At 39.5% G+C, this 25,216-nt stretch overlaps 1 protein-coding gene and 1 long non-coding RNA gene across 5 annotated transcripts; one reads left to right on the top strand and one right to left on the bottom strand.

Annotated features, from left to right (window-relative positions):
• The first annotated feature begins 1,462 nt into the window (after positions 1–1,462).
• Positions 1,463–23,760, top strand: LOC105419610 (T-cell surface antigen CD2-like). Of its 4 annotated transcripts, none has more exons than XM_029840689.1 (13): positions 1,463–1,624; positions 4,842–5,126; positions 5,507–5,580; positions 5,784–5,961; positions 7,228–7,301; positions 7,521–7,698; positions 20,244–20,317; positions 20,730–20,907; positions 21,047–21,115; positions 21,218–21,295; positions 21,603–21,841; positions 23,080–23,173; positions 23,270–23,760. In XM_029840689.1, the coding sequence occupies exons 1-12, from the start codon at positions 1,543–1,545 to the stop codon at positions 23,152–23,154; spliced, it is 1,584 nt and encodes a 527-aa protein (XP_029696549.1). In that variant the 5' UTR covers positions 1,463–1,542; the 3' UTR covers positions 23,155–23,173; positions 23,270–23,760. The 4 variants fall into 4 exon arrangements, with proteins under 4 accessions (XP_029696549.1, XP_029696548.1, XP_029696550.1 ...); XM_029840688.1 differs by having other exon boundaries at positions 1,464–1,624; positions 21,041–21,115; XM_029840690.1 differs by lacking the exon at positions 1,463–1,624 and adding an exon at positions 4,485–4,756 and having other exon boundaries at positions 21,041–21,115.
• On the bottom strand, positions 12,936–15,825 carry LOC115250759 (uncharacterized). Its single transcript, XR_003889340.1, has 3 exons — positions 15,723–15,825; positions 13,301–13,419; positions 12,936–13,218 (listed from the first exon to the last, which is right to left on the bottom strand). It is a non-coding gene; the product is annotated as an uncharacterized lncRNA (long non-coding RNA).
• Positions 23,761–25,216: the final 1,456 nt, after the last annotated feature.

Here is a 25,216-nt window from a genome sequence, read left to right on the forward strand (position 1 = left end):
TGGAATCAGAATATTCTTAGAACACAATCCAGAATTTTCTCAAGGTAAATATTTGTGGACCTTTCTGTGTGTCCATGTTGATCAAAACATCACAGATCCTTGGATTAAATCTGCTCCATCTCAATGACCAACCCAGCTGGTCGCAGCACCCTGCTGCTCTGAGGGTGACCAGTCGGGAATTTATTTGGGTGTTCTGATATGATGTCGTAGCCAGTGCAGGCTCCTCGATTGGTTGTTGAAGTGGCGTTCTTAGCCTGGTGCAGTTGGATGAGGGCAATGGAAAAATATCTGCTCTATTTTTAAAAGGCCCATTTCACAGAAGAAGGTCATCAGAGTCTCTGATAGGAGCTCAAACCCCAAATCACATCTGATTCCTTCACCATGCTTGCTTTTTCTTACTTGTACTGACATTCTCAGCTTTCTGGAACGAATCTATGTGCCATTGGTGCCAACATGACCAAATCTTCACTTTCACTTTCTCTCAGCATTAATGAAAACGAAACAGAACATTAACGTTTAATGTTCTTTTATTCACCTCATGTGAACTATATAGATAATACAGATTAGTATCTGATAATGAAGATTCTATCTACCGTTTTCCAGCAACACAATAAAAATAAGTAATTAATTAGTTGCATCTTACCGAAACAGTAAGTCCCATATAGTTAAGGTGCACTGGCGCCACCTTGTGGACAAAGGTGGAGCCTCTATGTCTATATAAGGTATAACTTATTTTCTGCAGAATTATTGTTTTTAAAGGAGTTTTCATCACAAAAATAGAGAGGTAAACTAAAAAAAAAAATCATTCAAATATATTCAAAAAAATAACAAAGAAGTTATTGGACTTAAACCTGTAACCAATTAAATTGAGCTGCTGGAGAATGTGACACATAATTAAGACTAGCAAGTTTAGAGAAAAAACCTCTTGGCACATACCTGTAGGTACACTTCCTCTCTCTGAGCCAATATCAGTGATGAATGTATCATTATTAACATTTATAAATGGTGTTAAAATATAAAAAAGAAAAAGAAAGAATACATACAAATCAATAAATCAAATTCATTATTAAAAAGGTATAAATTATATGATACCAAGCTCCGGCATTAGTAATGAACATTATATAAATAACATGTTATATGGAAGCCCTTAAGGTGTCTCAGCACTGGACAGCTCTGTGTTAGATAAGTGTTCCTATTGAACTATTAAAAAGTCTAATTTAATGGACAAGGAATTAAATTAACGTCCCAACTAATCTGGGCACCTGCCTCTGTGTCCAGGAATCTTATTTACATGTCAACTGCCCAGTGTGACAGCAAATATAATCATACTAATAATCCAATATTCAACATGTGCAATAAAGATATAACTGAGTCAGTTGTTTGTTGTCGGTTCAAACTCTCATGGCAGATTTTAAGTGATGATTTCCTGGATCACTTCCTTTCCTCTCTCACACACACACACGCGCACACACACACGCACACACACACACAGGAAATAACTGTAAAATACGTATTTCCTTTTTAGCTGAATATCTGTCAGTGATGGTGATGATGGGAATGAAGATGGCAGCTGTCTCCAGTGTCTCTCTGTTACTTCTGCTCACGTCCATTGTCACCACGACAGGTATGCACTTCCACACAAACGCTGTCTCTCCTCTCTCACACGCCGTTGTCAGATTTAATTACCAATTTTGACGTTTACAATACCTCATCAGGTGAGTAGCAATTTTCCCCATGTAAGTCTTTTTTACTTTTTGTTAAAATCTGATTTTTAATCCAATCTAACTACTGGTTTAGAAAACTCAAATAATAATAATCCATAATGGCATGATGAGTTAAATGTGGTTCTTGATGTTGCATGTTTGCAGGTAATGATCAACCAGTGAAAGTCAAGTTCTTCAAAAGTAAATATTAGAATTTGAAGAATCGCCAGTCTGAAACCTTAAGGTGCAGAAACTTTGGTTAGACTAAATATGTTCTCTTGTGGCTTTGAGTGAATGACCGTACATAGACAGAAATCCTGCTGAAGCGTAAAATTGGTTTTAAGATTAGAACAAACAGGAAGCATGCAAGATGAAGATAGAGTCATGGAAAAAGAGACGTTTTTTAAGAAAAGCTTTAGATCCTTTTCCTATTCAAAAAGAAATACCGGTAAGAAACATATTATTTAATGTCAACCAAAGACCAAATAAGCCCCATTATTCATATTTAAAAGATCCACAGATTTTTTTCCAAAAATCTTAAACAGAAATTTTATGCTGGGGATGCTGGAAATGAGATACATCTGACTGTAAACGTTAGTCACAATGTATGAAATAAAGTCCAAGAATGAAAACCAAATAATGATCAAAACTTCATATTTACTGTTAAACCAACAAAAAATGATGTTTACTAATTCAGTCGGTAAGTAAAATTATAATACAGACAATTGTGGGTTATTTTACGCAACAAAAATATTGAGTTTTCATGGATCTGAGCATTTCGTTTCAAAAACAATGGCTGCACTTTGCGCTTTGTTCCACGCACAAAAAAAAAAGTTGTCTGCAAAAGAGAAAGTACGCGCTTGCACATCCCATGCACATCATCCTAAACGAGCCAGAGAAGAATTGAGCTAATGGTTTTTACAGCTGCTGTCAATAAACAAATAATTTTTTCCTTTCCAATTATTCAAATTGTAATTTTAGGTCAATGGTATGTAGAGTTTAGTGGTGTTTATCTGCTTTCAAAGGTACATTATGTTTCAAACTACACCACTAGTGCAGGGCATGCATGTGCACACAATGGTGAGAGAAGAAGGGGAAGCAGAAGCAGATTTCTGAGAAATTTATTCACCCAATTAACGTTGCAGTTTATGTGTCACTGCAAGGTCAGAACTGAAATTCATTAGAATTTGACACCATCAGACTGTGTGACTACAAGTTCAACAATTGTGAAAGAGAACTAAAATCTAGAGATCGCTGCATTTTACAGCATGGGCTGCTTTTTACGCAACACTTTCCATGTCTGGCATGTAGAACCGTCATCTCAGGTTCGACCTTTTGTTTTTTTAAATGTGGAAAATGCGGCTATGTGTTCTTTCATGACAATGCGACCCCACTGGAACCCTAAATTAGCTCATGTAGCATTTGCTCCTTTTGAAATCAGGTTGAGATAAAAACAAATCTGGATAACCACCTTGGTGCTGATTTGGCCAAATTGACCAAACAGTTTGGGTGCAGGACTGCAGAGATGTTGTGAATCTTCCCTTCCTTCAAATATTAAGTTGTGATACAAGTATGAACTGTTGTTAAATTAAGAAACTTATTAGGAAAATGACTCATTCTCGTGGGCTGCCTATATATATACCGTATTGGCCCGAATATAAGACGGTGTTTTTTGCGTTGAAAGAAGACTGAAAAAGTGGGGGTCGTCTTACATTCGCGGTCTAGACATTATACCCATTCACAACGCTAGATGGCGCCAGATATATTTGAAGCGAATGCTGAACTAAACGTCCCAGGCCAAAGCGAACCCCTGTCACGAAGAAGAAAAATAAAAATAGCGGTAGCACGAAGAAGAAAAGTAAAAAATAGCGGTAAGAAAGAAAAGAGAAGAAAATAAGAGAAGAGATAACAGAAAATAGAGAAATGTAGCGACAATCTGGAGAAAAGTGGGTCGACGATATAATCATTTGTTTCAAATGTACTGTAATTATTTTCTGTATAAAAATTAAATTTGGTGTTCAAAAAGTCTTTTTTCAAACTTGAGTCTTGAAAAAGAGGGGGTCGTCTTATAATCAGGGTCGTCTTATATTCGGGCCAATACGGTATATATATATATATATATGCTGACTACATATTGTTGAGAATTGTCTTTATCTTGTTGTTATGTGTTTCACCATATGTTCCTGTCTTCCCTTAGAAGTTAGGCAAGGTAGACTAAATGTAATTAAGAACAGAGACATTTGCAGGATTGTTGTTTGATCTACTGTTATCTCAGGAGCCAGTCAGGCAGGGGGTGTCAAACACTCATTGTAAACAGGACATCAGGGGGGTTGATGATGATCACATTTGCATGAAGAATGGGATCTGGCCTGGGAAAACAATGGAAGAGAAGAACTCTACCAACACCAAAGGGACTGGAAGAAGAGGACGGGGACATCTCAGCGGGGGATTGCATGGACATTGTGAATTTGCATGTGTGTGACTATAAAGGACTGGGCCAAGGGATAGTTAGCTTGTCAGACTTCGTGCCCTGACAATTAACTTTGTTGTTGCTAGGGTTATGAACTGGCCCGGAGCTCTGTAATATTTGTGTCTGGAATTGATTCTATTGTTAAATACATTTTGAAATTGGTACTTTACTTCTCGAAGTCTTCATTCAACGAACACGCGGATCGGCAGCTACATACAGGAGGTATCGCGATCCAACAATTTATATATATATATATATATATATATATATATATATATGTAGTCAGCCTACGTGTGTGTGTGTGTGTGTGTGTGTTGAAGAAAATGACTTGCTGTAATGATCATGTGACTTCTGGGGTGTATGCATGTGTCACCACAGTTTCATATCACACATCGGACATGTTTCAGATCCTAAGTAAAAAAGAATTGCTGATTGCAGAGGAACTAGCTTCAAATGTCCTTTTTTCGCCTCTTGTCAACATAAAGTTTGCACTCTGGGTAGAGACACTCTTGATTGGAATAGATGCTGTATAATGTTGAAATGAACTGGAAATTCACTCTCTGATAATACATGATAATACATTGTAAGGAGGAAGAATCTCTCTAAATGCAAGATAAAAGTACTTTGTGTTTACTCTGGCCCCTCATTTTCTTCCCTGTGTTTCACAGACTCGCAGGACTGTAACTACCATGCGGCAAAAAAGCAGGATGTTACCTTACCGTTGACTTATGTGCTAAAAGACTCAGACCAACTGCGATGGCTTCATGGAAGTAAAGTTATTTTTGACCGAAGAGCAAAGGTGATGGTGACCGGGAATCCAGACGACGTTTCCCAGAACGGCTCCCTGAGGTTGAGGAACATGGATCAAAGCAAAGCTGGGACATACACTCCAACTGTTTATGATGACGGACAACGCATAGGGAATTTGGAACCCATGGTTTTATGTGTGATGGGTAGGTTTCAAATGCTCTTGACTACAGTTATGTACAATAATGTTGCTACATTCTGTCACCAAGTGGCCCATGACAAGGATGGCGGAAGACTGGTGCTTATTTATTTATACCGACTGGAGGAGGGCCACAACACACAAACAATTTTAAGTTCATTTAAAGAAAGAAAGTTAAGGTTTTTGCTTTTTCTAAGGGACTTAGCAGGTTGTGCAGAGCGACGGTGTCACAAACGATGACACAGTAACAATTGAAAGCATAGTTGACACGTGTATTAGTAGTAGCCAGTGTATTATGAGCTCTTCTTTATTTTAAACGGCTGTAAACCAAGAGTATTGTTGTGAGTGACCACAATATCACATATCTGCCACATTTCATTCACACAGACCCCGTCTCACAGCCTCAGGTGACCAGTGAGTGTGATAAAACCCTTGTTACATTCACCTGTATGCAGAGCCAAGTAAGATAAACCTGCCTATCTATCTATCTATCTATCTATCTATCTATCTATCTATCTATCTATCTATCTATCTATCTATCTATCTATCTATCTATCTATCTATCTATCTATCTATCTATCTATCTATCTATCTATCTATCTATCTATCTGTCTTAATTCTTGTGTGTGTGTGTGTGTGTGTGTGTGTGTGTGTGTGTGTCCAGACCTCCCCAGAAGTCCAATTTGAATGGTTAGAGGATGGAAAGGTGAACCCAAAATTAAAAGAACGATCTTTCAAAGGAGTTTTGAAAGACATGGAACAGCGTGTGTACCGCTGCAGAGTTTCCAACAAAGTCAGCTCTCTGACCAGCGCTCCTTTCCGTCAAAACTGCACACAGTCCGGTGAGTGCTGAAATTTCTTCCGTTGCATTTGTATTCATCGTCCTTTGATCGAAGACCGTCTCCATTTCGTGTGTATTCGCCTTTAGACTTCCCCTAATTAAGATTTCATTTATGTGTCTTCTTTCTGTGCGGTTTTAGATAATGGTTTCATTTTCCCTGCTGACATGTGTTCTTTCATGACAATGCGACCCCACTGGAGCCCTAAATTAGCTCACGTAGCATTTGCTCCTTTTGAAATCAGGTTGAGATAAAAACAAATCTGACATCTGGATAACCACCTTGGTGCTGATTTGGCCAAATTGACCAAACAGTTTGGGTGCAGGACTGCAGAGATGTTGTGAATCTTCCCTTCCTTCAAATATTAAGTTGTGATACAAGTATGAACTGTTGTTAAATTAAGAAACTTATTAGGAAAATGACTCATTCTCGTGGGCTGCCTATATATATATATATATATATATATATATATATATAAATATGTAGTCAGCCTACGTGTGTGTCTGTGTGTGTGTGTGTGTGTGTGTGTGTGTGTGTGTGTGTGTGTGTGTGTGTGTGTGTGTGTGTGTGTGTTGAAGAAAATGACTTGCTGTAATGATCATGTGACTTCTGGGGTGTATGCATGTGTCACCACAGTTTCATATCACACATCGGACATGTTTCAGATCCTAAGTAAAAAAGAATTGTTGATTGCAGAGGAACTAGCTTCAAATGTCCTTTTTTCGCCTCTTGTCAACATAAAGTTTGCACTCTGGGTAGAGACACTCTTGATTGGAATAGATGCTGTATAATGTTGAAATGAACTGGAAATTCACTCTCTGATAATACATGATAATACATTGGGAATAGGGAATTTGGAACCCATGGTTTTATGTGTGATGGGTAGGTTTCAAATGCTCTTGACTACAGTTATGTACAATAATGTTGCTACATTCTGTCACCAAGTGGCCCATGACAAGGATGGCGGAAGCCTGGTGCTTATTTATTTATACCGACTGGAGGAGGGCCACAACACACAAACAATTTTAAGTTCATTTAAAGAAAGAAAGTTAAGGTTTTTGCTTTTTCTAAGGGACTTAGCAGGTTGTGCAGAGCGACGGTGTTAAAAGTCACAAACGATGACACAGTAACAATTGAAAGCATAGTTGACACGTGTATTAGTAGTAGCCAGTGTATTATGAGCTCTTCTTTATTTTAAACGGCTGTAAACCAAGAGTATTGTTGTGAGTGACCACAATATCACATATCTGCCACATTTCATTCACACAGACCCCGTCTCACAGCCTCAGGTGACCAGTGAGTGTGATAAAACCCTTGTTACATTCACCTGTATGCAGAGCCAAGTAAGATAAACCTGCCTATCTATCTATCTATCTATCTATCTATCTATCTGTCTGTCTGTCTGTCTGTCTGTCTGTCTGTCTGTCTGTCTGTCTGTCTGTCTGTCTGTCCGTCCATCTGTTCGTCCGTCCGTCCGTCTATCTATCTATCTATCTGTCTTAATTCTTGTGTGTGTGTGTGTGTGTGTGTGTGTGTGTGTGTGTGTGTGTGTGTGTGTCCAGACCTCCCCAGAAGTCCAATTTGAATGGTCAGAGGATGGAAAGGTGAACCCAAAATTAAAAGAACGATCTTTCAAAGGAGTTTTGAAAGACATGGAACAGCGTGTGTACCGCTGCAGAGTTTACAACGAAGTCAGCTCTCTGACCAGCGCTCCTTTCCGTCAAAACTGCACACAGTCCGGTGAGTGCTGAAATTTCTTCCGTTGCATTTGTATTCATCGTCCTTTGATCGAAGACCGTCTCCATTTCATGTGTATTCGGCTTTTAGACTTCCCCTAATTAAGATTTCATTTATGTATCTTCTTTCTGTGCGGTTTTAGATAATGGTTTCATTTTCCCTGCTGACATTTATGGCATTAATATCTGGATTATAATTGGAGGTGGAGGAGGTATGTTTGTCAACACACACACACACACACACACACACACGTATGTATAATATACATGATATATCTTTTATCCATTCTCATCAGGTGTTGTTTTGTTGCTGATAATTACCGTCATAATCTGCTGCGTTACAAACAAAAGGAAAAAAACGTATGAAGATTAAGGGTAAGAGTTACCTTTTTATTAATAATCATTATTATACTAATATTCCCCAAAAACAACCCCTCTGCTGTGTCTTGTCACAAACTGGGTTGAAGTGGACTCCAGGCTCTAAAATAGATGTAGAAGTTATATATAATATCCACTGATGTTAAAATGAACTGCTAACTCACATGTCAGAGGTCAGAAGCAAAATTTAGCATAGTTTTAGGCTCTGGAGTTAAAGGCTTGGCAGAAGAGAATTTATTTTAGTTGTTTCAGGAATCCCATTATGGTGTGTATGTGTACCATCATAACTGTTCGCCTCTTACAGATGAGGAAGAGCTTCGTTTTTTACGGTGGCGCATTGCACTCACTTTATCAAGTGAATGACCTGTGATACGTATGATAGTCAGTTAAAGAGCCTTACAGTTGCTTCATTCATTTTATAGGGTGTCTATTTTTTTAACAAGTGAATGCAATGCGCCACCTTAGTTTTTACTCTGTTCTAGTAAGAGGTTTAAATTGTTTGTAACTTTTTATGTTATTGTAGGTGAAGTGTCGGCTCTGCTCCTCAGAGCTCTCTCTCATCAATAAGAGCACTTCATCAATGCTGAGGCATTATAGAGCTCGGCATGGCAATGGAGAATTGGCAGATACTCGTGAGAGAACCAGAAAACATATCCACATCTGCATCAACTTGCACTTAAAACTCTCTGCTCACCACCGTCATCTGTACCGTGTGAAAGAGTATTTTCTAAGGCTGGGGAGCTGGTGTTCAAGAGGAGAAATCGCCTTGGAGCACTCCAAAAACTTTTGTTCCTCAATAAAAATTCATAAACTAATCACTTTTTTGTATTATTTCATATGATTTAACAGTTAAGTTAACAAAAAATGTGTGTACATAAGTAAAAAATTGTAACTCTGAATTGTAACTCAAGTTTGCTATATTTTACATACCAACTCAGTTTAGCAAACAAGGAATTCCTTTACCTGCAATCATTTTATAACTACTGCAAGGGTCACTATCAGGTGACCAACACAGTATCAATACAGTGCCCACACAGTTTGTGTAGTGTGTCAATACACTCCTTGAGGTATCATCGTCCCATCACTACCCCTAACCACCCAGGCCAGAGTCGACAACGGGACAGCACCCCCAGCGGTAGGCCGGAAACATCTCCCAGCCTGGCAGGCCCCCATGAGGAAACACCATGAGGAAACACTGGAGCTAAAAACTGAAGGACTAAAACAGTAAATGGGATAAAAGGTATAAAAGCTAAAAACTGAGAAACTAAGAACTGAAGGAGTAAAACAGTACTAAGACTAAAACAGACTAAAACAGTAAATGGGATAAAAGGTGTAAAGACTAAAAACTGAGAATAAGAACTGAGGGAGTAAAACAGTACTAAGACTAAAACAGACTAAAACAGTAAACGGGATAAAAGGTGTAAAGACTAAAAACTGAGAAACTAAGAACTGAGGGAGTAAAACAGTAAAAGTATCAAGTAAAATAAGGATAAGACATAAAAAAGCATGAGGACATAAAAGAAATTAAAAATAATCAGAAAATCAGTTAAAGGCCTGATTAAAAAGGTGTGTCTTGAGCCTCTTTTTAAAAATCTCAACAGTCTCTGTGGCCCTGAGGTTCTCCGGCAGGCTGTTCCACAGTCGGGGACCATAATAACTGAAGGCCGCTTTCCCGTGCGTTTTAGAGCTTACATGTGGGATGGTTAAAAGGCCGGTGCCCGAGGACCTCAGAGTCCGCGAGGGTTGATAGAATAAAAGCATGTCTGATAAATAAGTTGGCCCAAGACCATTAAGACATTTAAAAACTAATAAAAGAACCTTAAAATCGATCCTGAAACGCACGGGTAGCCAATGCAGCGATTGTAAAACCGGTGTGATGTGCTCCCGCCCTCTGGTCCTCGTCAGCACCCGTGCAGCTGAGTTTTGTAATAATTGTAGGTTAGTGATGCTCTTTTTTGGGAGACCAGAGAGCAGGGCATTACAATAATCTAGACCACAAGAGATAAAAGCGTGCATCAGCACCTCCGTGCTGGCCTGAGAGAGAAACGGGCGGACTCTGGCTATATTCTTCAGGTGGTAAAAACCTACCTTTGTTATGTTTTTGATGTGTGGAATAAAACTAAGCTCAGAGTCAAAGATCACACCCAGATTTTTTACAGATTGAGATGGCTTAAAATCCTTTAACTTTGGTACAAGTTTCTCTCTCTGACCTTCAGGACCAATGACTAAGACTTCTGTTTTGTCCTGGTTGAGCTGTAGGAAGTTTTCTGCCATCCATGACTGGATATCTAGAATACAGTTAAAAAGGGCATCAACTGGCCCTGTGTCATCAGGAGCCACGTCGATGTACAGATGCGTATCGTCAGCATAGCTGTGGAAGCTGATGCCGTGGCTCCTGATGACGTCCCCAAGAGGAAGCATGTAAAGATTAAAAAGGGTTGGACCTAAGATTGACCCTTGGGGAACCCCACACTTTGTCTCGTGGATTCTCGAGGAGCATGTATCCATACTTACAAAGAAGCTTCGATCAGTAAGGTAGGAGGTGAACCAGTTAAGAACAGTACCAGAGAGGCCGACCAGGTTCTTCAGTCTATTCAATAAAATATGGTGGTCTACTGTATCAAAGGCGGCGGTCAGATCCAGTAGAACCAACACTGTGAGCTTTTTGTTATCTAGGTTACACCTGATGTCGTTTAAAATCTTTAAAAGGGCTGTCTCTGTACTGTGGTTCATCCTAAAACCAGACTGATGCCTCTCTAAAATGTCCTTTGAGTTTAAAAAATCATTCATTTGGTTAAAAACAAGTTTTTCTAAAATTTTACTTAAAAGTGGTAAGTTGGATACTGGCCGATAGTTATTTAAAACGCTGTGGTCTAGATTGCTCTTCTTCAGAAGGGGCTTCACCACCGCCGTTTTAAAGGAGGTGGGGAAGACACCCGTCTGAAGAGAGCATTCACCATATATAGAAGATGTTCCTCAAAGAATCCATAAAATGTTTTAAAAAACGGTGTGGGAATTGGGTCTAAAAGGCAGGTTGTGGGCCTTACTGGGGAGAAAACTCAACCAAGTGTCCTCGCATCAACCAGGACAAAACTCTCCAGTGTCTCCTCAGGTGAAAGCAATGATTCAGGAGTGTTGGTGATTAAAATTTGTTGTGATAAAAGACTGGATCTAATATCATCGATTTTACTCCTTAAGTGGTCTGCAAAGGTCTCGCAGAGGGTGTCAGTTGTTGTTGTAGGACACCTGTTAAAATTACCATTGGTTAAAAGCTCAATTGTGTGGAATAGAAATTTGGGGTTGTTTTTATTGTCAGAGATTAGATTTTTGAAATGAGAAGTTCTTGCTTGCTTGATTGTGGTATTGTAGGTTTTGAGGTGTTGATAAAATATTTCTTTATGAATGGTCAGCTTGGATTTCCGCCACCTCTTCTCAGCACTCCTGCAGGTTCTTTTCAGTTTTCTAATTTCTTCATTTCTCCACGGTGGTGCACGTTTTGTTACAGTTTTTGTGACAAGTGGAGCCACAGAGTCCAGCGTTGACTTTAATTTATTGTTAAAAGTGTCAACAATAAAATCACACGGTGCTGGTAAAATTTGCAGCCACTTCAGGAGTCAGGTAGCGTCTCCTCACCCTTCTCACAGGGGCCCTCCGCTGGTTAAAACTGGTGATGTTAAAAAACACACAAAAGTGGTCAGACACGGCCAGATTCACAACAGAGGACCCACCCACGGACAGGCCATAGGTTATGACCAGGTCCAGGGTGCGCCCTCTGCTGTGGGTCGGCTGCGTGACATGTTGTTTAAAATCCAAACAGTGAAGCAGGGTTAAAAAATTCTCTGGACACTGGGTCCGAGGCGTTGTTATTAAAATCCTGTTGTATTTAGCATAGATGATTGGTAAAAATTCCGAGAATTGACTGATAAAAGAGGTGGAGTATTGGGGTGGTCTATAAACTGTTATGCTTAAAATAGGAGGGCTGCTAAAAACAAAGGCATGATACTCAAATGATGGAAACGTATTAAAAGAGACCTCGCGTGAAGACATTTCGGTCCTTGTTATTGAAGCGGTTCCACCTCCTTTCCTGCCCCCCCTTGTAGAAAATAAAAAGATAAAATCTGGGGGGCAAGCCTCTGTGAGAACAGCAGGTGCATCAGCCATGTCTCAGTAAGGAGAATACCATCGAGGTTTCTATCTAAAATTAAGTCATTTACTATAAAAGATTTGTTTAAAAGAGAGCGCACGTTCAGCACGGCCATCTTTATGTCCACGCCGTACGTGCGCTCATCCTGTCTTTTTATGGGAACAATAAAAGCACTGTCACGTCTGGGAACAGTCCTGGGATTCTGTCTGTATGAAATGATGGTGTCAATGGAGTGAGTGATCTGTGATGTTGATGGCAGACATGGGAGTAGTGGTGGAGGGGCATGTATGGTGCAGCGTGGGGGGGGGGTGAACGTATATGTGAGTGTGAGTGGGGGGCAGAGTGTTGGTGTGCATGTGTTTTAACCAATAGTCAGGAGGTGGATGTTGTGCAGGAACGGACAGTCAGGTCAGTGTTCACAGAAAGAAGCCGGGACCCCTCATGGTTTGGGTGGAGGTCGTCCCGTTTAAAAAGATGGGGTCTATTTAAAAAGGCAGCAAAATTGTCAACGAAGGGGCTACTGTTGCCCAAGCAGCACCCCTTCAGCCACAGGTGCAGCTGGCGAAGGCGGCTGGTGATGACGTCACCGTAGCGAGGTGGGGGAAGCGGGTCGGAGATAATTAGCCGCTTCCCCCGTGTCCAGCAGACGGTCCACCAGGGAGATGAAGTCCTGCTTCAGAACCTCCAACTGCTGAAATTTGAGGTCGTTGATGCCGGCTTCCAGAACCAGCGTTGAGGCCGAGGGGTGCTGTGCACTCAGCTGCAGGGCCGAGGATGTAACCTCCGCAACACGGGGGGCACCGGGGTGACAGAAGGTCCGGCCATCGTGCACCGCCACATGCCTGACCATTGAGTTATATATTATCTCCAAGAACACATGACTTCAGACCAGGTCCTGATTTCCTCAAAGATAAATGTCATCGACTGGCCATCACAGGTCTCAGCAGATAAAAAGACATGTGGAGTCCCCCAAGGCTCCGTTCTTGGCTCTCCACTCAGATTCTGAAAAATAATTAAATGACTTTTTGAATGACTGATTTTCAACTCATCACTGCATTGCTGTCTTGAATGATAGTAATCTGACCCTCACGCCAGCCCTTTTGTCGACCACCGCTGTTGCTTCAGGATCCAGCTCCAGCATCCAGAAACAGAAGCAGGAACAATGAAGAAGCTTCTTTTAGCTTCTACGTATGCGTCGCATATCTGGAACAAAAAATATATGATGATATCTATGATATTATTATGGCCTCTGATCCCTGCAGACCGTTCATAAAACAAATCTCCTTTTATCCACCTGTCGCGTCACCCCAAAGCCTCATCTGTCCCACTCCCAGCCTCCTAAATATGTAACATGGTAAATCCCACGCACAATAGTCGGAATCCACCAGCTGAGCTGATGTTGGGGCTAAAATTACTTAAATGACTTTTCACAAAGTGGCTGCACCTTTAGTAATCCAGAGCAGCCTCTTCTGGCATGCAGAACTCTGCTCTCTATTAAAACCACATTAAACAATTTCAGCTGGGGGCCTCCTGAAATCAAAGCTGGCAAAAATGGCAGCCCCTGATCCGTAGCCGACTCCCATCACATCTCCCATAAATCCGACGCCATTCCTGACAGAGATACCCGGCAACAATCACTCAGTGTGGGAATGCCTTCAGCATTGGGACGCTCCAAAAATAACAATGGATTTTTGGACGTGCTTGTCAGTCCTCCAAAAATAGAAATCTGTTGACATTGACTTGTCGTAAAGCCTCGACAGCGTCCGTCACAGGTTGCTGCTGTCTCGGCTGGAGGAGGAGCAACTCAATGAATACAGATCCAGAACTTCGGGTTCTTTATGTCTGTTTAGACTATAGTTTCTCATTCTATTTTCATTTTTATATAGTCATAGTTTTTTTTAAACTGACCTCAGTTATGGTATGGTTTCATTTCCTTATTGACTGCTCTTAAGGTCCACTTTTCTAATTGTTCTTATTGTCTCCAACAATCAATTGGACCCCTCTCGTTGACCATAACAATCTGACCCTCATCTGATTTCTAGAGTTATGACGTTATTCAAGTGGTGTAAACAGCATAAGGTTGGACAAGTTATCAGTTAATTTATTGGATTTTTTAAAAATCGGATTACATGTCTAGATTTGTCCTCAGTACTCTGATATCCTTAAGCCTGTACATTGTTTTATCAGACCTCTTAGCAGATAAGGGTTCACTACAGTGTATGTAATGATTGCCTTTCTTTTTTTTGAAGCAGGATGTCTCGAAACAAGTCAGAAAGTGAAACCGAATATACGAACCCCAAAGGTGTGAAAAAAACAACTTTGGCAAAGAAGAGCTGCAAAATCAGTCATATTAGAGAAGCAGAAAAATGAACTCCTTGATCTAGATGATTTCTAGATAGCTAAGCTAATGCACTGGCCTGAAACTCAGATTTTTTTAGGTCACTTCTCTTTGTCAGTGATTTGCAAGCATTTTCCATCCTCCTGCAGGAAGCAGCGGGTCAATGGCAGCAAATGAAAGCAGCTCTTGCCGCATCGCGTACAGAGGATTAGAGCCGTGCACCGGGACGGCTAATAAATGTCTTATCGCCGGACTTCATTACAGCACAGCGGGCATTCTTTCCACTGATTCAATATTGTGTTGTTGGTGTATCAGCTATAAAAAGACAGGATCTGTTTGCACTGAAGTCAGCCCTCCTGCCCAAGGAAGAGTTCAACAACAGGCACAACTGTGTTTCATGCTGCACCTCGTTGTACCTCAGACAACGTGGCTGATGCACTGACTAAAACCATAGCGTGACATCAGTTAGATGGCTGCGTTTAGACTGGTAAAGCTTCAGGTGCCATGTGGGATTTAAAGTTGGCCACTGGGAGAATCACACCGAGTCTGCAGTGGCTTTTGATATATGACGCATCATCTGCTACCAGGGAACTGAATGGATGGGTTCCAAATTCACAAAAGGAAATTTATAAGCGAAAAATTATAGAATATTTCTTTTCAGAGCATTGGGCCGATTCAAAACCAACCAGGAATTGAACTGTACAGGGTTCTGTACTTGTGCGAGATGTCAGTCCCAAACTGGGCTGGATGCTTCACTCAAGCTAGCATCAGCACATCTAAATTGTGCAGCCACTGTGTCTTTGGCTTGGTTCAAACTCTGAGACTCTCTCAGAAACCTTCCTTTTCATTTTATTTTTTGCTTCTGCTACAATTTAGGGGGAAAAATAAAATATTTGTATTGAGTTCTCCTTATGTCTGCATCTTTCTTCTTTACTGTATATTCCAGTCTGCTCTAAAACGTTCACATTATTATTATTATGATATGCATTGCTATTAGTAATAGTATTTTTCTTTTATTTTCATCATCATGATTTCTTTTTTTACAAACTAATTTATGTCACAAGCTAGGTTATGTCACATTCAGGCAAATTCTGTATAACTGAAAGACTGGAATCAGAATATTCTTAGAACACAATCCAGAATTTTCTCAAGGTAAATATTTGTGGACCTTTCTGTGTGTCCATGTTGATCAAAACATCACAGATCCTTGGATTAAATCTGCTCCATCTCAATGACCAACCCAGCTGGTCGCAGCACCCTGCTGCTCTGAGGGTGACCAGTCGGGAATTTTTTTGGGTGTTCTGATATGATGTCGTAGCCAGTGCAGGCTGCTCGATTGGTTGTTGAAGTGGCGTTCTTAGCCTGGTGCAGTTGGATGAGGGCAATGGAAAAATATCTGCTCTATTTTTAAAAGGCCCATTTCACAGAAGAAGGTCATCAGAGTCTCTGATAGGAGCTCAAACCCCAAATCACATCTGATTCCTTCACCATGCTTGCTTTTTCTTACTTGTACTGACATTCTCAGCTTTCTGGAACGAATCTATGTGCCATTGGTGCCAACATGACCAAATCTTCACTTTCACTTTCTCTAAGCATTAATGAAAACGAAACAGAACATTAACGTTTAATGTTCTTTTATTCACCTCATGTGAACTATATAGACAATACAGATTAGTATCTGATAATGAAGATTCTATCTACCGTTTTCCAGCAACACAATAAAAATAAGGAATTAATTAGTTGCAGCTTACCGAAACAGTAAGTCCCATATAGTTAAGGTGCACTGGCTCCACCTTGTGGACAAAGGTGGAGCCTCTATGTCTATATAAGGTATAACCTATTTTCTGCAGAATTATTGTTTTTAATGGAGTTTTCATCACAAAAATAGAGAGGTAAACTAAAAAAAAATATTCATTCAAATATATTCAAAATAATAACAAAGAAGTTATTGGACTTAAACCTGTAACCAATTAAATTGAGCTGCTGGAGAATGTGACACATAATTAAGACTAGCAAGTTTAGAGAAAAAACCTCTTGGCACATACCTGTAGGTACACTTCCTCTCTCTGAGCCAATATCAGTGATGAATGTATCATTATTTACATTTATAAACGGTGTTAAAATATAAAAAAGAAAAAGAAAGAATACATACAAATCAATAAATCAAATTCATTATTAAAAAGGTATAAATTATATGATACCAAGCTCTAGCATTAGTAATGAACATTATATAAATAACATGTTATATAGAAGCCCTTAAGGTGTCTCAGCACTGGACAGCTCTGTGTTAGATAAGTGTTCCTATTGAACTATTAAAAAGTCTAATTTAATGGACAAGGAATTAAATTAACGTCCCAACTAATCTGGGCACCTGCCTCTGTGTCCAGGAATCTTATTTACATGTCAACTGCCCAGTGTGACAGCAAATATAATCATACTAATAATCCAATATTCAACATGTGCAATAAAGATATAACTGAGTCAGTTGTTTGTTGTCGGTTCAAACTCTCATGGCAGATTTTAAGTGATGATTTCCAACTCTGAAACACCGTAAATGTACCTGCGAAAGTGTAAGAGTCAGTCTGATAATAGGTTTGGTTTCAGGGTTGAAGGACAACTGAAATTATTTTGGTTTTTTGACTCTGAAAAAAAAGCAGCGACGATGCTGGATCACTTCCTTTCCTCTCTCACACACACACACACGCACACACACACAGGAAATAACTGTAAAATACGTATTTCCTTTTTAGCTGAATATCTGTCAGTGATGGTGATGATGGGAATGAAGATGGCAGCTGTCTCCAGTGTCTCTCTGTTACTTCTGCTCACGTCCATTGTCACCACGACAGGTATGCACTTCCACACAAACGCTGTCTCTCCTCTCTCACACGCCGTTGTCAGATTTAATTACCAATTTTGACGTTTACAATACCTCATCAGGTGAGTAGCAATTTTCCCCATGTAAGTCTTTTTTACTTTTTGTTAAAATCTGATTTTTAATCAAATCTAACTACTGGTTTAGAAAACTCAAATAATAATAATCCATAATGGCATGATGAGTTAAATGTGGTTCTTGATGTTGCATGTTTGCAGGTAATGATCAACCAGTGAAAGTCAAGTTCTTCAAAAGTAAATATTAGAATTTGAAGAATCGCCAGTCTGAAACCTTAAGGTGCAGAAACTTTGGTTAGACTAAATATGTTCTCTTGTGGCTTTGAGTGAATGACCGTACATAGACAGAAATCCTGCTGAAGCGTAAAATTGGTTTTAAGATTAGAACAAACAGGAAGCATGCAAGATGAAGATAGAGTCATGGAAAAAGAGACGTTTTTTAAGAAAAAGCTTTAGATCCTTTTCCTATTCAAAAAGAAATACCGGTAAGAAACATATTATTTAATGTCCACCAAAGACCAAATAAGCCCCATTATTCATATTTAAAAGATCCACAGATTTTTTTCCAAAAATCTTAAACAGAAATTTTATGCTGGGGATGCTGGAAATGAGATACATCTGACTGTAAACGTTAGTCACAATGTATGAAATAAAGTCCAAGAATGAAAACCAAATAATGATCAAAACTTCATATTTACTGTTAAACCAACAAAAAATGATGTTTACTAATTCAGTCGGTAAGTAAAATTATAATACAGACAATTGTGGGTTATTTTACGCAACAAAAATATTGAGTTTTCATGGATCTGAGCATTTCGTTTCAAAAATAATGGCTGCGCTTTGTTCCACACACAAAAAAAAAAGTTGTCTGCAAAAGAGAAAGTACGCGCTTGCACATCCCATGCACATCATCCTAAACGAGCCAGAGAAGAATTGAGCTAATGGTTTTTACAGCTGCTGTCAATAAACAAATAATTTTTTCCTTTCCAATTATTCAAATTGTAATTTTGGGTAAATGGTATGTAGAGTTTAGTGGTGTTTATCTGCTTTCAAAGATACATTATGTTTCAAACTACACCACTAGTGCAGGGCATGCATGTGCACACAATGGTGAGAGAAGAAGGGGAAGCAGAAGCAGATTTCTGAGAAATTTATTCACCCAATTAACATTGCAGTTTATGTGTCACTGCAAGGTCAGAACTGAAATTCATTAGAATTTGACACCATCAGACTGTGTGACTACAAGTTCAACAATTGTGAAAGAGAACTAAAATCTAGAGATCTCTGCATTTTACAGCATGGGCTGCTTTTTACGCAACACTTTCCATGTCTGGCATGTAGAACCGTCATCTCAGGTTCGACCTTTTTTTTTTTTAATGTGGAAAATGCGGCTATGTGTTCTTTCATGACAATGCGACCCCACTGGAACCCTAAATTAGCTCACGTAGCATTTGCTCCTTTTGAAATCAGGTTGAGATAAAAACAAATCTGACATCAGGATAACCACCTTGGTGCTGATTTGGCCAAATTGACCAAACAGTTTGGGTGCAGGACTGCAGAGATGTTGTGAATCTTCCCTTCCTTCAAATATTAAGTTGTGATACAAGTATGAACTGTTGTTAAATTAAGAAACTTATTAGGAAAATGACTCATTCTCGTGGGCTGCCTATATATATATATATATAAAAATATGTAGTCAGCCTACGTGTGTGTGTGTGTGTGTGTGTGTGTGTGTGTGTGTGTGTGTGTGTGTGTGTGTGTGTGTGTGTGTGTGTGTGTTGAAGAAAATGACTTGCTGTAATGATCATGTGACTTCTGGGCTGTATGCATGTGTCACCACAGTTTCATATCACACATCGGACATGTTTCAGATCCTAAGTAAAAAAGAATTGTTGATTGCAGAGGAACTAGTTTCAAATGTCCTTTTTTCGCCTCTTGTCAACATAAAGTTTGCACTCTGGGTAGAGACACTCTTGATTGGAATAGATGCTGTATAATGTTGAAATGAACTGGAAATTCACTCTCTGATAATACATGATAATACATTGTAAGGAGGAAGAATCTCTCTAAATGCAAGATAAAAGTACTTTGTGTTTATTCTGGCCCCTCATTTTCTTCCCTGTGTTTCACAGACTCGCAGGACTGTAACTACCATGCGGCAAAAAAGCAGGATGTTACCTTACCGTTGACTCATGTGCTAAAAGAATCAGACCAACTGCGATGGCTTCATGGAAGTAAAGTTATTTTTGACCGAAGAGCAAAGGCGATGGTGACCGGGAATCAAGACGACGTTTCCCAGAACGGCTCCCTGAGGTTGAGGAACGTGGATCAAAGCAAAGCTGGGACATACACTCCAACTGTTTATGATGACGGACAACGCATAGGGAATTTGGAACCCATGGTTTTATGTGTGATGGGTAGGTTTCAAATGCTCTTGACTACAGTTATGTACAATAATGTTGCTACATTCTGTCACCAAGTGGCCCATGACAAGGATGGCGGAAGACTGGTGCTTATTTATTTATACCGACTGGAGGAGGGCCACAACACACAAACAATTTTAAGTTCATTTAAAGAAAGAAAGTTAAGGTTTTTGCTTTTTCTAAGGGACTTAGCAGGTTGTGCAGAGCGACGGTGTCACAAACGATGACACAGTAACAATTGAAAGCATAGTTGACACGTGTATTAGTAGTAGCCAGTGTATTATGAGCTCTTCTTTATTTTAAACGGCTGTAAACCAAGAGTATTGTTGTGAGTGACCACAATATCACATATCTGCCACATTTCATTCACACAGACCCCGTCTCACAGCCTCAGGTGACCAGTGAGTGTGCTAAAACCCTTGTTACATTCACCTGTATGCAGAGCCAAGTAAGATAAACCTGCCTATCTATCTATCTATCTATCTATCTATCTATCTATCTATCTAGCAAATATACATACACACTATATAGGTGTGTCCGTCCATCCATCCATCATCCATCCATCCATCCATCATCCATTCATCCATCCATCCATCCATCCATCCATCCATCATCCATCCATCCATCCATCATCCATCCATCCATCCATCCATCCATCCATCGTCCGTCCGTCCGTCCATCCACCATCTATCTATCTATCTATCTATCTATCTATCTATCTATCTATCTATCTATCTATCTATCTATCTATCTATCTATCTATCTATCTATCTATCTATCTATCTATCTATCTGTCTGTCTGTCTGTCTGTCTTAATTCTTAATGTGTGTGTGTGTGTCTGTGTGTGTGTGTGTGTCCAGACCTCCCCAGAAGTCCAATTTGAATGGTTAGAGGATGGAAAGGTGAACCCAAAATTAAAAGAACGATCTTTCAAAGGAGTTTTGAAAGATGTGGAACAGCGTGTGTACCGCTGCAGAGTTTCCAACAAAGTCAGCTCTCTGACCAGCGCTCCTTTCCGTCAAAACTGCACACAGTCCGGTGAGTGCTGAAATTTCTTCCGTTGCATTTGTATTCATCGTCCTTTGATCGAAGACCGTCTCCATTTCGTGTATATTCGGCTTTTAGACTTCCCCTAATTAAGATTTCATTTATGTATCTTCTTTCTGTGCAGTTTTAGATAATGGTTTCATTTTCCCTGCTGACATTTATGGCATTAATATCTGGATTATAATTGGAGGTGGAGGAGGTATGTTTGTCAACACACACACACACACACACACACACACACACACACACACACACACGTATGTATAATATACATGATATATCTTTTATCCATTCTCATCAGGTGTTGTTTTGTTGCTGATAATTATCGTCATAATCTGCTGCGTTACAAACAAACGGAAAAAACGTATGAAGATTAAGGGTAAGAGTTACCTTTTTATTAATAATCATTATTATACTAATATTCCCCAAAAACAACCCCTCTGCTGTGTCTTGTAACAAACTGGGTTGAAGTGGACTCCAGGCTCTAAAATAGATGTAGAAGTTATATATAATATCCACTGATGTTAAAATAAACTGCTAACTCACATGTCAGAGGTCAGAAGCAAAATTTAGCATAGTTTTAGGCTCTGGAGTTAAAGGCTTGGCAGAAGAGAATTTATTTTAGTTGTTTCAGGAATCCCATTATGGTGTGTATGTGTACCATCATAACTGTTCGCCTCTTACAGATGAGGAAGAGCTTCGTCTGGGCTGGTCTAATTCGAATCCGCAATGTCAGCACCAGAATCACCCACCAGATCATCAAAAGCAGCAGCCTCACCAGCACACCCACCGCCAGCAGAAGCCGGCCGGCCACAGCACCGGTCCTCGTCAGCACCGTTGCAAACAGCCGCCCGGCCAGCAGCGCAACCAGCTCCCCCAGGTCCCGAGCCATCAGCCTGAGCCCGGCACCCGAAGAGCCGAACAGGTAAGTTTAGATCGTGCCCTAATTTAAGTTTGTCTGATTTGGCTGAGTTCAAAGTGTCCCAAACGCACCCAAAATGCTATAAACGATGGTGGGTGAAATCAATTTTGTGTCTCAAAATCAAGAATAAAGTGTTATAAGCAAAGTTTTAGATCTATATATGTTTATCTGGTTGCTTCACAACCTGCTGGAATCAACTCTGGCTTAGAACCATGATCCGGACAAGGCCAGGAGAATGATGTTAAGTAACCAGTTAAATAAGTAGATCCATTGATTTAATCTTAAATTCACAACAGGTGATGTATTGACTTTTTCACTATGTTTGAGCATCTTTGTGTATGTTTACAGCTAGGTTAGGGTTAGGGTGAGAAAAAGACAGTATTTGCATCCAGGATTGAGGTTTTGGTATGGTATGGTATCTATATGATGGCCACTAGTTCTGTTAATGGTTTTATGATTTAGGTTTTTTTTTAATCTATAGGAAAATGTGCCATCATTGTCAGAGACACTTTGAAGGGCCCATACACTCAACCTTTCTCACTCTCACCTTAACTCAATACTCCCTGAGTGATATATTCTAAACATCCAGGTGACTGGGACAGGAAGTGACTTCTGCTCAAAAGTAAAGGGAGGAGCTAATTTTATAAGAAGCTTATTTGATACTAAAGGCCATTTTAAAAACAATTACCGTAGCCATTCCAGGGCTTGAACATGTCATATATGACATTAAATCTGTTCTTATTATAGAATTTCTTTTATTAACCCTTGTGTAATGTTCCTATTGTTGTTACTCAGCCAGCGTTTGTGGGTCTGATGGACCCATTGCATTTTGTGGCTTTTAATGCCTCACAATCAAACACTTTTATGTTAAAATACTGAACAGATGTTTACCTTATCCCAATTACAAGCAGTATAAACAATATATATAGTTAATATTTGCCCTTTACCTTTGTTAGGTCACATTTATAACTTATTATTTAAAACATAATAAAGAAAATCAATTAAAATCAAGATATGAGTGGAAACCAATTTACAAGTGAAGCAAGGTTTTTCAAAACTACTGACTTTTATTTCTTTGAACTTGAAATTTAACCCATTCAGGTACAAACTGTTGTGTTTTACATTTTTACACTTTTCTTGATGAGCGTATAAAAAAGTGAACCTTGAGTTCAAATGTGATGACGAGCACGATGGTGATGTCTGATCATACACATCCACGTGATACGTGTAAACTCTTTCAGGGCCGGAGACAGCCTGCTGGCAACGATAGTGAGCGTCCTCCTCTTCCTCAGCCCAGGAGGAAAATTCAGAAATAAAACACAAACCTGGCGTGCGGTAAGTTTGGCAATAGACAGACAGTCAGACCCACAGACAGAGAGTCAGATTCTCCCCCTCTGATCAACTAAAAGTCTCCTTATTTTATGTTTGCAGAATGACTTCATAGGTTGTCTAAAGAAGAAGCTGAAAAAATAATGAACTGAAGTGTTTTTCTCTTGAAGCTGAGCTCAAATTCTCTGCAGTTGACTGATTTATTTTTGTTTTGTCTTTCGTTGGGCTGATTTCTTATATTTTATGCATGTGCTGATAAAAACCCACTAAAAAAGGTGACTTAACCAACCATGGGCCACTTATTGATGATCAAACTCTCGTTATTTATTTTCCATCCCCACTGACTGCTCTGTCTCGATACAGCGATGGATGGAAAATGGATAGACATAGACATAAAAGGCAGTAATGCTGTGCTTGTAGTGTTTCCATTAAACAAGTGAATGTGTCCAGAGTTTTGTCTTGTGGTTTCTCTGCATAAAAGCACTTGTGAGCTTCCTTGAGGTGAATCTCACACGACAGAGCCCTGAGGTTTGTTCAAAAAGCCATGGTTGCAAACATGTAAATCTAGAATAAATCAAGTATATTTGCTCGTGTCTGGTTTGTTTTTTAAAAGTTTGTTTGCATTTTTACAAGGTGTCATCCTTTGCTCTTTTTTTTTTCCAACTTCTCTTTTTTGTCTAAAAAGGTTCCAGGTTCCTTTTGTAGTGGGATTTGCATGTTCTTCCTTTGTTGGTTTTACGGTGCTCTAGTTTCCACCCACTGACCCAAAAACATCCATGTTGACAGCAAAATCTAAACGTCCTCTTCGTGTATGTCTGTGTGTGACTCGGATCAGCGGTGGTTGACAGAAAATGAGGGCATATTTTCCAGTGAACATGAACAGAGGAAATGATTCGCAATACGTCACCTGCAGCTCTTTGTTGGCTTCAACTGTTTGTGGTTACAAAAGTGTTATCTGCATACATACATACATAGCCCCGGTTCAGGGTTTTGAACACGCCGCTCTTTGACAAAATCAATGTGTTGGTTAAGCGCCTCTTTTTTTTTTTTTTGGGTGGGGGGGGGGGGGGGGGGGGGGGTGTCACACGTGTGATTAAAAAGATGTCTGTTTCATGGGAAGTAAACAGTTTTTTTTAAATCATGAACAAACCATGAAATCCAAACAAATTTAAAATGCAAATATTAGTGGAATAAAAAAATATATAATTGGAAAGAAGAAACTATTTAATCCTAATAAATACAAAAATTACACTCTTTAAACCAAATCGGTTTACTGTTAGTTTGTCAACTTTTACATATCTTTAAATATGGAATGATAATTATCCAAAGCACAGGTTTTGATTGCTGTAAATTTGTCACCTACAGAGAAATGTTAAGTCGGTGTTAACATGGTTTGCATATGAAGTGTGCCTTTCTTATACTATAGGATAACATTTTCTTGTATTTTGGTGACAAACATGATGATGAACATTGTTGCAAACATTACTTACAGCATCCATCCTCTTTATTTCAGTGAGTGTCGACGGTGTCCACTAGATGGCAGTGTAGCTCATTACTATTGTCTCAAGTGAATTGAGTGAAAAATGTGCGTGTGAAAGTGAGAGATAGTGTCGGTGTGTGCCCACTTTGCTAGTAGAATCTGGATTTTAGACCTTAGAACGGAGGTGTCAAACTCAAATACCCAGTTGGCCAAAATTCAAAACTGGGACAAAGTCACGGGCCAACATTGATATTTAATGAAAAAAATCTTCCTCCAGCTATAACACGGAACCTTTTGATATGGACCCAAACTAGTTTTGCTCAAGAACTGAACATGGAACAAGCAAAGCTTAACACTATACAATAATTTATTATTGCACACGAAATTCAAATAAGCGATAATACCGGCGGGCCAGCTCTAATAGTCAATTGGTATGGCTTCATGGGCCAAATATAATTACATTGTGGGCCAAATTTGGCCCACGGGCCAGAGTTTGACACCTATGCCTTAGAAGGTAGCAAGTACAAGAACACACACGCACATATTTTACAAATATGTAGCAAACCCAA

This window comes from Takifugu rubripes, chromosome 8 (genome assembly GCF_901000725.2).
Source record: "Takifugu rubripes chromosome 8, fTakRub1.2, whole genome shotgun sequence".
Classification (NCBI taxonomy): domain Eukaryota; kingdom Metazoa; phylum Chordata; class Actinopteri; order Tetraodontiformes; family Tetraodontidae; genus Takifugu; species Takifugu rubripes.

Bases quoted from the DNA above. Each gene is read 5' to 3' on its own strand.
- LOC105419610 (XM_029840688.1), top strand. From the start codon at position 1,543: ATGGTGATGATGGGAATGAAGATGGCAGCTGTCTCCAGTGTCTCTCTG. The intron at 5,962-7,227 runs GTGAGTGCTGAA...TCATTCACACAG, and splicing joins TCAAAACTGCACACAGTCCG to ACCCCGTCTCACAGCCTCAG. The intron at 21,116-21,217 runs GTATGTTTGTCA...CATTCTCATCAG, and splicing joins TATAATTGGAGGTGGAGGAG to GTGTTGTTTTGTTGCTGATA.